Source organism: Carassius gibelio, chromosome B3 (genome assembly GCF_023724105.1).
Source record: "Carassius gibelio isolate Cgi1373 ecotype wild population from Czech Republic chromosome B3, carGib1.2-hapl.c, whole genome shotgun sequence".
Classification (NCBI taxonomy): domain Eukaryota; kingdom Metazoa; phylum Chordata; class Actinopteri; order Cypriniformes; family Cyprinidae; genus Carassius; species Carassius gibelio.
The window spans coordinates 3,765,021-3,780,772 of record NC_068398.1 but is presented as its reverse complement, the minus strand read 5'-3'; the positions used below and the strand labels follow the sequence as shown (position 1 = coordinate 3,780,772).

At 38.9% G+C, this 15,752-nt stretch overlaps 1 protein-coding gene across 1 annotated transcript; it reads right to left on the bottom strand.

Moving 5' to 3' along the window:
* Positions 1-1,858: 1,858 nt before the first annotated feature.
* On the bottom strand, positions 1,859-8,299 carry LOC127952263 (uncharacterized). Its single transcript, XM_052550651.1, has 6 exons — positions 8,212-8,299; positions 6,977-7,297; positions 6,591-6,881; positions 2,918-2,953; positions 2,728-2,808; positions 1,859-2,649 (listed from the first exon to the last, which is right to left on the bottom strand). Exons 1-6 carry the CDS (start codon positions 8,270-8,272, stop codon positions 2,594-2,596), a joined length of 846 nt encoding a protein of 281 aa, XP_052406611.1. The 5' UTR covers positions 8,273-8,299; the 3' UTR covers positions 1,859-2,593.
* Between the last annotated feature and the right edge of the window lie 7,453 nt (positions 8,300-15,752).

Sequence of the window (15,752 nt, the reverse complement as noted above, 5' to 3'; positions counted from 1 at the left end):
TTCTGAATGCATTTCCACGAGTTAAGCGGCTAAAGGAGAAAAATATTACGGGGATACTTTTCCCTTGGGGAACAACCTGATCTGCACAAATAAATGATAAATAAAATATATATTCTACTGGCAGCAACGTCTTTAAAATCAACTTCAATAAGCTACCTAATGCTCAAAATTGTAAAACAGCAGTTTTATTTCGGAAACATACTGTATAAAACAAATGAAAATTATCCCAATATTTAGTTTGCAGTGTGCATGGGATTTATTGTTAAAAACCTGTAGAAGAACAATCCAAATACAGTAATATTTAAAGCCTTTTGTAAAGAGACACCCATGACTGAAACCAGTTGATCTTTTATTTTGGTGGTTTCTGAGGTAAGTGGAATGTGATTTCTACCGAAGGGGTCCCTAAGCCTCCTTTCTGACACCGTCCCCTCCACTCTCTCCCACTTGTGCATTTTCTGTACTGTCCTGTATAAACAAAAAGACCAACAATAAATACTCATAAAATATCAGCTTTGATATTGTGAAATATTTTAAACTGAAAACAAATCACACAATATTTTCACTTTACAGTTCAGTAACAATGGGGTTGAAAACAAAGTGCACAACAAATTTCATTAAAGATGGGCAGAGGATCACCAATTCCCCCAATGCTGTGGCACTAAAAAAGTGGAGCAATGTCAGAAAATAATTTATCAGAGAAAAATTGCAAAGAGTTTGAAGTTATCACCATCTAACTGCTTTGCTCACCAATGTAATGGAGAGAGTTTCTGCAAAGGACAAAGATAATTTATAATAATATTGGCAAAGGAGAAAGAGAGTTAATAATGAAAGAGAAAGCAAATAATACAGTTACCTGATCATTTGTATTTCCTGTTTAAACTGTTGGATGCTCACTTTGATATGAACTGAAACAATGTTCTGCTGCTGTCTCACTTTATCCAGGAAACACGTCCGCTTGGGTGACTTGGAAAAAAAGCTGTCAAATCCACCAATGTTAGAAAATAAATTATCGCCTTTGAAATGTGAGAGGTGGCCTTTTGCATTATCAGGTTTAGCTGATGTGCATAGCAGTGGATGTAGTGAGAGTAATCAGATTGGATAAAATAACATGTATCCGATTCTGCTTCGCCAGGGATGCAGCAACCTGCATCCGGAGGAGAATCTTTAAGAAACCAATTAGAGACCAGTTTCAGGTCACATGCTCCCTGAAAATTGAAGGACTCAGATAGACATCCATTTGTCCGGTGTCCCTCTCCCATGAAACCACATTAAACTTATTGAAAAACATAATAAAGAAAAAAGTTTACCAATAAAAGTCCGTTATTATTAAATGCTGAGGCTCTTGCTACCAGCCGGTTGTATTTTATTTTTATTTCATTTTTATATAATTTTTGTATACATGTATAATTCTGACATTTTTATGGGGACGGCACCCCAGCGCCCTCTATTGGCAAGCCGCTACTGCTCTAGATGATGATAACTTCAAACTCTTTGTAATTTCTCTCTGAGAAACTCCTTTCTGATATTGCTCAACTATTTTTGACCGCAACATTGGGGGAATTGGTGATCCTCTGCCCATCTTGACTTCTGAGAGACAATGCCACTCTAAGAGGCTCTTTTTATACCCAATCATGTTGTCAATTGACCTAATAAGTTGCAAATTGGTATTCCAGCTGTTCTTTATATGTAAATGTAACTTTACATTTACATTTATTCATTTAGCAGACGGTTTTATCCAAAGCGACTTACAAATCTCTCACTTTCAACATTTTATATGTTATCTATATTCTATTGTGAATAAAATATAATGAGTTTATGAGTGTCAGGGTTCTTCCATAAAATCTTCAGGAGGCATTCATAGAATCTTCAAAATTAAATTTTATTAACTGGCACCCTCATATACTGTTCACAATAGTGCAAGAAAACATGGGAAAACAAAAGAAAAGGGGGGAAATAAACTAACTGGTGAATAAAATCAAAATGCTACTGAGTTCTGGGCCTTACATGTTTCTCCAGGGATCCCTCACCAGAACTGACTCAGCCCTAGACAAATCACACCCTTTTAACAAAACAGATCAAACCATTTTATAATTACAGGAGGACTCAAGTCCGTACATCAAACCTAAATAAAAAAGAAAAGTATAATATATACACAAATAAACTTTATAAACATTTAATTAAACATTTAATATAAACATTAAAATTAAAAGTCTAGAACAATTGAAATAAACTAGCCAATTCATTAATACAAGTGTGGCCTTAGCCATCACTTTGAGATTTGTAAATTATTCCATTCCTTTTTTACTCACAATTTGTACAGTGTCCCAACTTTTTAGGTATTGGGTTTGTAAATGTAATTGTGCTGTATTTCTTAAAAAATATATTTCAATGGCATTTGTACAGACATTGTATTTTGTCTCCCAAATAAAACTGACAAAGAGAAGATTTAGATTGTAATGATTTGTAAATTAACAGTGTTTTTCTGTAGAACACTTTGTTCTTTCATTGTCATAATCAAGGAAAAATTTGTAAAAAAAAAAAAAAAAAATTAGTCCTGTATATATATTCTGGCCTGTTGTTTGTTGAGAGTATTTTATTGTAATACTGTATTCATCACTATTTCCTCTCGGTGCTGTGAGTTCTTCCTCCCTGCAAAATAATTCAACAAAACATTTTTTTTTGAGCTCTCATGATTGCACATTTTTCCAGATCATTTCTAAAACTCACCAGCTCTTCTTGCACAGATGATCTGAAGAAGAATCACAGTAGGAGCAGCAAACACTGCAAACTCAACGATAATCACAATCACTGCAGGAAAGATGAGAGGCACAGTCAAGATTAAACACAGACTTAATCTGTGTAACGTGGAATCAAATCAAAGATGTAAAACAATGAACAATATAAAGACATGTGGTACCTCTGAATATTGAACCAGCAGATCTGACTTCAGTTTCTGTTGGATATATGATCACGTTTGTTAGTTCAGCTCAAACATAATGAACATAGAAACCAAACATCAACATCACAACATACTTGAGCTTCACATCACAGAAATGAATGAACTTTCACTGCTTCATGAGTTTATCATCTATTATTATTTAGGATTACACGTAGGACCCTTGTATGCTCAGAAAGGCCGGTGGTGTAATGAAATGAAGTAAAGATTCTTCGTTACAGTAATTAAATATATTTTGGGAGTACAGTACAGTATCTGTACTTTACTTGAGTTTTTCTATTTCAGGCAACTTTTACTCCACTACATTTCCTAAATAAAATGTATACTTTTACTCCGATACATTTCTCATAGCAGTACCGCCGCAGTCTGCATAGGGCACCAATTCCTAGCTATTAGAAAAAAAACAAAAAAAACAACAACAACTGTAATGTGTTCATTTAGGTGTCAGCTACAATGCACACCTTATACATTTGTAATATTTATTAAAATAGATTGTAAATCACGTAGGTAAAAATGAGGTCTGTGCATCCCCAGGGCGGAGCGGAAGACCACCACATCCTTGTGGTCGATGTCGGAGTCCCCCAGGGCGGAGCATAAGACCACCACAGCCGTGTGGTCAAGGCGGAAGCCCTCCAGGGCGGATCAGACCTCCGTGCGGCCGGACCAGCGGAACGATGAAACTCTGGTAATCCCCTGGTGTTCTTACTCGACTCCAGAAGATCGGCGCTGGCCTGACTCTGCTCGCGAAGATCATTGGTGACTGGCACTTGTTCATGAAGATCACCGGTGACTTGACACAGTCCTTGAAGATCACCGGTGACTTGACTCTGTCCTTGAAGATCACCGGTGACTTGGCTCTGTCCTTGAAGATCACCGGTGACTAGCCCTGACTCTGAAAGGTCAACGGTGACTAGCCCTGACTCTGAAGGGTCCACGAACACCTGACTCGACTCTGGAGGGTCAACTGGAACCTGACTCGACTCTGGAGAGTTCACTGGAACCTGACTCGACTCTGGAGAGTTCACTGGAACCTGACTCGACTCTGGAGAGTTCACTGGAACCTGACTCGACTCTGGAGAGTTCACTGGAACCTGACTCAACTCTGGAGGGTCAACTGGAACCTGACTCGACCCCTGGAGGGTCAGCTGTGACTGTCATCCTGTGCAGCGGCGCTGGGCAAGCAGCCATCTTGGGCCATGACTCTGGACAAGGAGCCCTCTTGGGTTGTGGTGCTGGGCTGGCGAGCATCTTGTGCTGTGGCGCTGGACCGGTGGCCAATTTGGGCATTGGCGCTGGGTTAGCCGCCATCTTGTACTGTGGGCAGACGCCATCTTGTACGCTGGGCAGACGGCCATCTTGTGCTGTGGCGCTGGGTTAGCGGCCATCTTGTGCTGTGGTGCTGGGCTGGCCTGGCGACCACCCGGTGCTGTGGCACTGGGCTGGTGGCCATCTTGGGCTGTGGCGCTGGCTCAGCAGCCATGACGTGAACCATCTTGAGAATCTCTAGGATCTTTGACAGCATATTGAAATAATTGAAGAATGTGTCAGCAGCCATCTTGGGCGTTGGCGCTGAGCTGGCAGCCATCTTGCGCTGTGGCGTTGCACTGGTGAACACTTTGTGCTGTGGCGTTGTGCTGGCGTCCATATTGCCTCGTGGCGCTGGGTTGATGGCCATCTTGTGCTGTGGCGCTGGGCTGGCGGCCATCTTGGGCTGTGGCGCTGGCTCAGCAGCCATGACGTGAACCATCTTGGGAATCTCTAGGATCTTTGACAGCATATCGAAATAATTGAAAAATGTGTCAGCGGCCATCTTGGGCGTTGGCGCTGAGCTGGCAGCCATCTTGCACTGTGGCGCTGCACTGGTGACCACTTTGTGCTGTGGCGTTGTGCTGGCGTCCCTTGTGGCGCTGGGTTGATGGCCATCTTGTGCTGTGGTGCTGGGCTGGCGGCAGTCTTGCTTCGTGGTACTGGGTTGGCGGCCATGTTGCCTCGTGGCGCTGAGCTGGCTGCCATCCTGTACTGTGGTGTGAGGCTGGCTTCCATCTTGCCTCGTGGTGCGGGGTTGGTGGCCAAGCACTGCAGCGGTGCTGGGTTGGCGGCCACCTTGTGCTGTGGCACTGGACCTGCGGCCATCATGGGCAGTTGCGCTGGCTTTCGCCTTCTGCCATGGTGAGACGGCGGCTCGGGTCCCTCCCACATGAGCCCCGAGTCGAAGGGGGGCCATGGTGGAGAGCGATGCTGAGCTTCCTCTCACCCACCTCCTCCTCGGCGACCTCCCCTGGTCCCGGGAAACAGAAAAAACTGATTGCTTCTCTCCCGCTCGGTGGCTGGGGAAGAAGCGTCAACCGACATACCGCTGGATCTCAGGGTGACGGAGTCCTTCTGTCACGTTCGGTGATACAGGAAACACAGGACAGATCCAAGTGCAGGTAAGAGGTTTATTGAGGGGCAATCCAAAAGGGTAAACAGTCCAGGCAGGGTCAAAACCAGAATATCCAATAAACATGAAGGACAAAACAAGAACACACGGCAAGAGCAGACTATGGAATATATCACACATAAGACAAGGACTCCGTGACACAGACTCAGACAGACTATAAATACACAGAAGGATGATGAGGGAACTGGAGACAGGTGGGGAACAATCAATTAACTCAACAAGGAGGAAGGTGACCAAATAAGGGAACAGGAAGTGATGAGGTGACAGACACCGTGGAAAAGGAGGACACCTAGTGGAAACCCAGGGAACACAACCCAGACACTGTGACAGAATCAGCCGTTTGAATGAGTCGGTTAAATCTCAATGACTCACTTATTAACATTCACTTCCTGTCACCTATTAGCGGGTTTAAATTCACAATTAACCTTTTTTTCATGTTTTTAAATTATTTGAAATATATTCAACGTTTTATGTTAAAAACAAATCATTAATCCTATTTCTGCATCTGTATCTGCAGTTTAAATGCATCCATGTCCCCTATGAGATACATAAACTGAGTAAATACATACTATTTCAGATGCAGATTCCAGACATGTTTTCTTATGTTGGAATGAGAGACATATATATATATATATATATATATATATATATATGACATGTGCATGCACAACAACGAAGGATTCTTAATCTTACCCAATAACACAAACACAAAATGGAAGAAATGCCTTCAACTGAACACAATCCTGCTACTGAAGATGTGTATGAATATATATATATATATATATATATATATATATATATATATATATAAAATATGCTTCTTTTCCATTTCACATTTACTAGTACTTTTACTTTCAATACTTATTTAGGTTAAAAAAAAAACAGACTTTTCGTACGTAATTAGGCTACAATACGTATCACATACTTTAAGACTTTTATTCAAGTAATATTCAAAACGGTGACTTCAGCTTCTACCAAAGTCATTTTCTGGTAAGATATCTGTACCTTTACTTGAGTATGACTTTCGGGTACTTTATACACCACTGATAAAGGCACTGGTTACCATGAGACTAATTGAAGCAATTAATGCCTCATTTATATGCAACTCTTTAGTTTATCGTGAATGAATGAAATTATTAATGTCTCTGTATCAGATGGTCTTCTGAAAGTAAGTTATGAAAGTTTGTTTCTCACCTGAATACCTAACAGTAAATGTGACTGAAGTCTTGACTTGAGTAACTTCACATTTCCACTCTCTGTTGTGATCTTCATTCAGGATTGTTGTCGTCAGAGAGATGATACAGTGATCTGGAGCTGATATCTGATATCTGGAGTCTGAGTTTGTCAGTTTAACACCAGCCTGATTCACCCAGAACAGATCAATTCGTTCAGAACGGATCAAATCACCACAAGAGACTCGAGGATATGAATACAAATGACAGGAAAGATTCATAGATCGGCCTGCACTGATCTCAGATGAAGAGACTGAAACACAAAATAACACACACATCACATAAATTACAATCATCATGGGAGTTTAAATGTAGAGATTACACTTGAACACATAATCATAAAATTACCATGAAGAACATGCAGAAAAACACGAGCATCAGTTCTCAGTTTGTGTCCATTCACATATTGTTGGCAGGTGTAAGATCCACAATCTTCTTTTGTGACGCTCTTGATGTTCAGAGAGCAGTCAGACTCCAGACTCAGTCTCTCATGTTTCTCTATGTCTGTCTTCTTTCTCCCTCCAGTGATCAGTTCAACTGCTGGTGAATAACTGAATCTGTTATAGATCCATGTAGTTGAGTTACAGTCATGAAGAGCATTATTACAGGGCAGACGGACATCTTCACCAGAACTGATGAACACATGAGCATCATCCACTCCACTGAGACCTGAAACACAAGATCATAGTAGTGATTATTATACTATATAATAATAAATGAAAAAATAAAACACACCAGCATTAAAAGATTCAGATCATGCAGTCTGTTTCCTTGTTCAAGGGTTAGTTCACACAAAAATGAAAATAAGCCTCTCCCTCAAGACATCCTAGGTATCTTTGACTTTCTTCTTTCTAATTTTCATTTTAGGGTGAACTAACCCTTTAACCTTTTCAGTGGTAAGTTTAAAATATTCTAGCAAGAGTGAGTTTTTTTTAAGACGACCGTTATTTTAGAACGTTCCCCTTACTGTTTCCATTGTGCATCACACACGCATCAGGATTGTTACAAGACACACACAAGTCAGTCAGATTTACAGCATGTGAATTCATCAATCTCTCCTTAGATACAGGTAATAAGTTACAGTACCGGTGAATTGGGTGAAGAATAGAGTGAACTTTATAGTTTCTTATGTTTCTGATATGAATAAAGCACATCTGCAAATTAAATTTGAATGAATTGTTATTGTTGCTTCCATAGATGTCTGTATTTTGCAAACTCTAAATGTATAGTTTTACTAGTTTTTGTGTGTATTTAAATGTCTGAAACCTAAAATATGCACGATGTAGTTATTAATACAGCATAGTTGTGATAATGACAAGAGCAGTGAGTCTCTCTCTGGCTCAGCGCCAGCCAACGCGCCAAAACACAGTTTGAATTTGACAGTTATGCAACACAACTGAATGTTCTAAATCCCATATGTGGACCGTACCTCTCAAAGGGTTAATGCAATCACACTCTCCAAAATAATCTATTTGTCTTGATCAGAGAGCTGTTCAAATCACAAACACACTCTTAATATAAAAATGACTCTTTCTCAGATTAATTCACTAACTGTCTTGAAGAGAAAACACAGATGTCTTTACCTGTGAGAATCGAAGAGAGAAAGATCAGTCCCAGCAGACACAAGTGACACTTATCAGCCATCTTCTCTTTCTGTTAGTCTTCCTCTTCATTATATTCTCTCAACTCTTTCTATAAATACTCTCAGCTCTTCCTGTGTTTGTTCACTTCCTCTGATCTGTTTAAATCATGCTAAAGCTGCTATTACTGACACAATGTCAGTGTGTGATGGAGAAGAGCTGCTTCACATTGTGGAAACGTGTCAGAACTGAATATTGTTAACAACTTTAGATCTATACACAATCTAAATACATTACTGATGCTTTCACTTTTTTCAGTAGTTTCCTGCATGTCTTTCAATTCTAGAAATAAAATAATTTACTTATTAGTGATAAAACCAGGTTGTGTTTCCACTATACACAACTCACTTGTAGAAAGTTAGTTTTTTTTTAACTGCTTACTGTAACATGGAGTCAGAGACTGTCAGATCCATATGCAGTAGTTTATTAAAGAGAATGGCTAAACAGGCAGAGATCAGAGAACATTGTCAGGTATGTCAAGGTATATCCGTAATTGAAAACAGAAACAAGCAGAGGTCGGGGCAGGCAGCAGAGAATCACAGTCGGTATAAACAATCCAAAGTCAAACATGGAAGGAACAAACACAGGGAAACCGCTTGGAAATGCCAGACAGAACTAAACAAGACTTTGCAGTGAGTTGGCATAAGGTCGGGCATACACTGTGCGATTGTCATCTGATTTTGAGCCGAATTCTGACTTGTGCGACTCTTTTTTCGGGTCGGGCCGATTTTCAACATTATTGTGTATCGTTTGTCATGCAGTGTTTGTAAAGTGTACAAGGGGAAACGAGAGGCGATTAATTTCTCCCGACAGGTAATCGGTTGGTCGGATGGATCTCTGACATGTCCGAAATTTTGGTCGCCTCTCATGAGGTATCGCAGTATTGAAGCAGGGCTACGAACCCATAAATGAAACCATGGCGACACGGCCTGTAGTGTGGACTGAAGTGATGGAGGGAAAACTTGTGGAGGTATGTCAGCAACATGTCAGCCTTTTTGACATGTCATCGTAAACTTACCTTGTCAGGAATAGAGAAAAGTTGGGAGGATATAGCTGCTGAGCTGCAGCTTGCTGCCTGCCTTTTGTTTTTTTTTTGGATGTTTCAGCACACAGAATTGTGCATATCACCAAAGCAGTGCGTTTATCCCTCTATGGTTTATCCCGGGAAAGCTTGTCTATTCTAAAACATGCCACAAACATCCGGGTTCTGAGGGATCCTGCGTGTGGATTCCCCACATATAGTGTGAGCAGTCAAATCTCAACTGGACGATCGGACCATACAGTGAGAGCATAAAAATCGTATATATATATATATATATATATATATATATATATATATATATATATATATATATATATATATATATACTGTATGTGTGAGTAGAAAATAAATTTTGGTAAAGTGGTACAGTTTATATATATATATATGTGTGTACACTCATCAGTCAGTCAAGCATTATAATAATCAAGTATTATTTAATAATATAACTTAAGTAATTAGAAATAAACTTGATAAGCATGTGCTTTTTTTGGTATCAGTATTTCTGCAAAAACAAAAATGGGGGAAAAAACTGGCAAAAATACTGATAAGATAAAACGCATTAAGGATTACTAAAGATTAATGAGCTGCTGGATTCATTAATATGTGACGAGTGGGGCGGGGCCAAGAGATGTGGGAACGGGCGAAGCTGGTGGAGTGATTGGGGATGAGCGACACCTGCGACACTCGCCGGTCTGAAGTTTTCATTATTACAGAATATTAATCAGGTTTTGTGCGTTTGGTCCAACTGATTTGCTGAAATCAAGACAGGGACAATAATAAGTAAGCACCAGCCAATAAGCTGACAAACAAAGCAGTTCTTAAAATGTGAAAAATTCCAAAAGAACGCCATTATATTGACATGAAAATACAACTAAAGCCCTATTTGGACGGGACTAGTTTAAAAGGGGGTCGTTAGAGAAATCTGTGTTTCAAAGACGTACTTGGTGATTTTAATTCCGTCCGAATCTGCCACGTCTGTGTTTTTCTCACACAACCTCTGTGAAAATTCCAGAGCAAATTACCTACTGTTTTTCAGCAAACTCAGTGATCCTCTGAGAAAACTTGTGATGGCCAGATGCACAAATCAGACCCTCCCACCTCTGTAATAAACACAGAGATGTTAGTCCCGTCCGAATTGGTACATGAAAATCACAGACGTCAGGTGGTAAGAATTGAATCTCAAACGTAGTTTAGAAAACTAGTCCAGTCCGAATAGTGCTTAAGAATATCGTTTACATGTACTGCGTCAATTTTTCTTCGAACTTTCTCTCTCTCTCTCTCTCTCTCTCTCTCTGCATGTGTGTGAAACAAAGCAATGGCGAGTCATGCGCCTTCACACTAGAGTTTACGGTACATCAAATATTTATAGCCCTCAGTCAGAGTGTTCACGAGTGAAAAAATATCTGTGCTAAACTTATACTTAACCTCTAACTCACACACTGGCAAGTAAAATCTGATAATTTATTAGCCATTGGCTAATATTAAACATCATTTAGGCGCCAGAGTGAAGATTTAGTCGCATATGCGAGTAATTTACTCACAATGTAGAGGGTTGAAATCACTTCAGAGATGCTAGGAAATACAACTAATTTGAATTTGGAGCTAAAATGCTATATTTGATGAACGTCCAAGCATGTCATTATGAACGTTTGTAGGTGTCATGGGCACCATGCCCAGAAGATACTCAAAATATTCAGGGGCAAAATACTGAAGTTAAAATGAGGGTAGTTTTTGGATTCATTGTTTCTATTGTAATGATAGATTCCCTGAGTCATAATGATATCAATGATACCAATGATGCCACAGTCGATCAAACTTGTTGTTTTAAAACATTTTCAGACAAAACATTTCACCAAACTCGATTCAGATCATCTTCAGACCATGCTGGCACAAAGATTATTGCTGATATACCAAACTGTTAAACACATTATGGCACAATAACAAAACGATTTTATCTCTTCAATGCTTTCGCATATTGACACCAACACTTTGACCAAACTTTAGACCCATCTCAAAATCCACACTTGCACAATTACTAAACACAGTTACATAGAGACTATTGAACAAGTCAGAAAACAAGAGAGCATGAACAGAACACAAGCCATAAAAACACATGCTGTAAAACATGCTGCTGCTTCAACAGACACATTTCAGTATTAAGAAAAACACTTGCTGCTCAGAGACGTCTTTAAGAGTCCAGAACATCACTTTTCCATTCATTCCTTTAGTTTTCTGTGAAAGCTGCTTCACTGTGGTTTGTGTCTAGTGTTTTCTGAAGAGTGTTCCTGCAGTTAGTTTGACCACACTGGTTTAACCCACACAGATCTGAGATCATCTCTGAACCCGGTTTGGACCGGTTTAAACCACACAGATCTGAGATCATCTCTGAACCCGGTTTGGACCGGTTTAAACCACACAGATCTGAGATCATCTCTGAACCCGGTTTGGACCGGTTTAAACCACACAGATCTGAGATCATCTCTGAACCCGGTTTGGACCGGTTTAACCCACACAGATCTGAGATCATCTCTAAACCCAGTTTGGACCGGTTTAAACCACACAGATCTGAGATCATCTCTGAACCCGGCTTGGACCGGTTTAACCCACACAGATCTGAGATCATCTCTAAACCCAGTTTGGACCGGTTTAAACCACACAGATCTGAGATCATCTCTAAACCCAGTTTGGACCGGTTTAAACCACACAGATCTGAGATCATCTATGAACACGGCGGTTTGGATGGATGATGCTCACACATTAATATCACAGTTCCTCTTCTTTCTTTAGCTAGGTTTATACAGAAGAACTTCTCCTTGGTAAACATGTTTGCTGTAGTCCATTCACTGTTAGTTTAATTGGTGCAGTGTTTCTAAAGTGTTTATTTGAGTGATTTTATGTGAAGCAGGGTTCCTCATTCACACACCTGGCTGTAATGTTCAAGTGAACTCAAAGACCAAGTTTAGCTGATTCATGCATTCATTCATATATATATATATATCTGAGGGCTGCCTTGTTGAAAAAAAAATAAATAAATATTAAAGCTGCAAGCAGCATTTTACCGGGGTTCAAGCACATTAAGGCCTCTGAGGTGGTCAGAGCCAACCTGGATGTTTGGATGACATTTAAACACATCCAAAATGGAGAACAGGCTAACAGACAGACACACACACTGAAAGCAAATCATTAGACTAATATATGTATACTCTATAAGCATATGAACACACACACACACACACACACACACAAAGACACACAAAGATACACATATACATGCACAAACATTTTGTTGCAGATATAGGTCTTTGAAATAAGTGATAGGTGACAATAAACTTATTGCAAGTCTTCTCTTTTTATAGAGTTTAGATGTCATTTTCAGATTAAACTGTAATCATAATGTGGCAAAATTGTTAAAACTGATACATCTGTATGAACAAAATGGAAAACATCAATTCAATGAGATTTAAAATGTTATAACAGTTAATTTATTAATGTTTTGGCATGAATTCATAAAAACAGTACTAGCTGAATGAGCCCATTAGTGGTCTTCCGCTGCCATCTAGTGGTTATAAATTGCATTTACTCAAACAACACTGTGTTTTTAAACATAAATGTTAAAGTGTTGTTTGTTGTTGTTTTATGCCCTATCTCTCTTAAATTTTGCATGCTTGTTTAGAATAAAAATTATGCATTACCTTACACAGTTTTGATAATTTGTGGGATTTCAGTTTGTATTAATAGGCCTTTGTGCCTCTGGGGTGGTCTCGGCCAACCAGGATGTATGGATGACATTTAAATACATCCAAAAGACAGACACACACACACTGAAATTAAATGATTAAAGTAGTTTTTAAGAGTTTAGATGTCATTCAGGTTTCACTGTAATCACAATGTGGCAAAATTGTAAAAAATTATGTGTCTGTATGAACAAAATGGAAAACATTGATTCAACAAGATTTAACATGTTATAACAGTTAATTTATTAATGTTTTGGCATGAATTCATGAATCCTTTCTACAGTACTGTTCAACTTAACTGAATGAGCCCATTAGTGGTCTTCCGCTGCCATCTAGTGGTTATAAATTGCATTTACTGAAACAGCACTGTGTTTTTAAACATAACTGTTATAGTCTTGTTATTTATTTATTTATTTTTTTTGCCAAATCTCTCTTAAATTTTGCATGGTTGTTTAGAATGAAATTATGCATTATTTTACACAGTTTTGATCATTTGTGGGCTTTCTGTTTGTATTAATAGGCCTTTGTGTACACTATGCATATAACATATTATAAAATTACTGGTTTATAGTTGTCCAAATGCAATTGTTCAACATGTTTTTGATAATTATTGACCTTCAGAGTCTAGAGAATTGTACTTCAGTGGTTTTATTGATTTTCATCTTAAACCGTATCACAATGTATGCCAAAGTAACTTTTTTAAATAATTTTGAATATTTAATTAACAGCTTTATTGACAACATTGGTCCCAGAGGCAAAGTTGTTCAGAATGAGGAGATTTATCATATGATATGAAGATTTAGTGTTTTTGAGTGAATATATGAACATTTTCAAACAATTTGAGGCCATTTACCATCTAAATCTTGTGTTTTGAGACCTTTTCTACTGTTATAGCGCCACCTATGGTCTGATCTCCATGAAACTTTGCATGCTTGTTAAGAGTCACCTGTTACATGTTCTCACCGAGTTTCATAAAGTTTTGAGTTTTCGTTTAGGTTTTATAGGCTTTGGAGTATGTTTGGCCACACCCCTTTTTCTAAATTACCCCTTTACAGCTAACCAAAGGACAAAATTCAACATTTTTTTTAATAATTATTGATCTAGAGAGTCCACAGAACATTACTGCAGTGGTTTGGTTCCGATCGGACAAAAAACCTAGGACTAGTTCGCAAAAGTAGGTTTTTAACATATTTGTGAATAACAATTGAACGATTTGATTGACAGCAATGGTTCTTGAGGCAAAGTTGTGCATTATGAGGAGATCTATCAAATGATATGCATATTGTGTTGATATGTGAAACACCACGTGATTGCAGAGCCATAAAACTCGTTAGCGCCAACTAGTGGCCGATTTCTTTCAAAATTCTTACAGACCTTAAGGTTCATAAGTCGAACGTACCCAGCGAGTTTCGTTCCGATCAACATCCGTTAACCCTTTCAAATAGGTGCTTAAAATTGTTTGGCCAATGGCGGCCATGTTTTTTGATATATGCAAATGTCCTCATAGGTACTTGTGCCCCTTCAGACCAAGACACTGCATACCAATTTTCAAGTCGATCGAGCCAACGGTTGCCTAGTTATAGCAATTAATGTGTTTTTTCTATCTTATAGCGCCCCCAAGTGGCAGAGATGCGCAATTTTTTTGATTTGACCAAAGATTGAGCTCATACATATGTGTACCGAGTTTGGTGAAGATATCTCATTCCGTTCAAGAGTTATAGTCAAAATAGCATTTGGCTAACGTTAGCATAGACGCTTTTTGGCGTACTGTTTCGCGTAAGAATTGAAATTTCAACTTTTTTTTGATAATTATTGATATTGAGTGTCCAGGGAATATTTATGAAGTGGTTTGGTTCTGATTGGTTGAAAATCCTAGGACTAGTTCGCAAAAGTAGGTTTCAGATATAGCTCGATTTTGCGAGAAAACGGTGCGTCGTAGACCCCAAAAAGGCGCCGTACACTTTTGTTCGGGCTAACCCAAGGATTGCAACAATGCCATGTTTTTGAGTCTACGGCTAACGGTATACGATTTACGGCCAAAAATGTCCAAAATTTTGGTTTTTTGCACTGTAGCGCCCCCGTTAGGCCGATTGGGCCGGTTCTTTGTATCTGAGTAGCGAGCAAGACTACTACGATCTGACCAAGTTTCAGCTCTCTAGGCCTTACGGTTTGGGCTGCACGTTCAGTTTTAAGGCGGAAGAATAATAATAATAATTAAAGCTGCAAGCAGCATTTACGGGGTTCAAGCACTTAAGGCATCTTAAGTGGCCAGAGCCAACCTGGACGTATATGGATGGCCGTTAAACACATCCAAAATGGAGAATGGGCTAACAGACAGACACACACACTGAAATTAAATGATTAAACTCGTTTTTAAGATTTTAGATGTCATTTTCAGGTTTCACTGTAATCATAATGTGGCAAAATTTTAAAAACTGATATGTCTGAATGAACAAAATGGAAAACTTTAACTCAATGAGAGTTGAAATGTTGTAAGAGTGTTTTTTTTTTATTGTTTAGGCATTAATTCATACATCCTTTCAACTGTACTGTTTAAGTTAGCTGAATGAGCCCATTAGTGGTTTTCCGCTGCCATCTAGTGGTTATAAATTGCAATTTCTCATACATCAATGTGTTAATCCTTTATAACTCTTAGTGTTTTTTTGCCCAATATCTCTTAAATATGGCATGCTCATTTAGAATGAAAT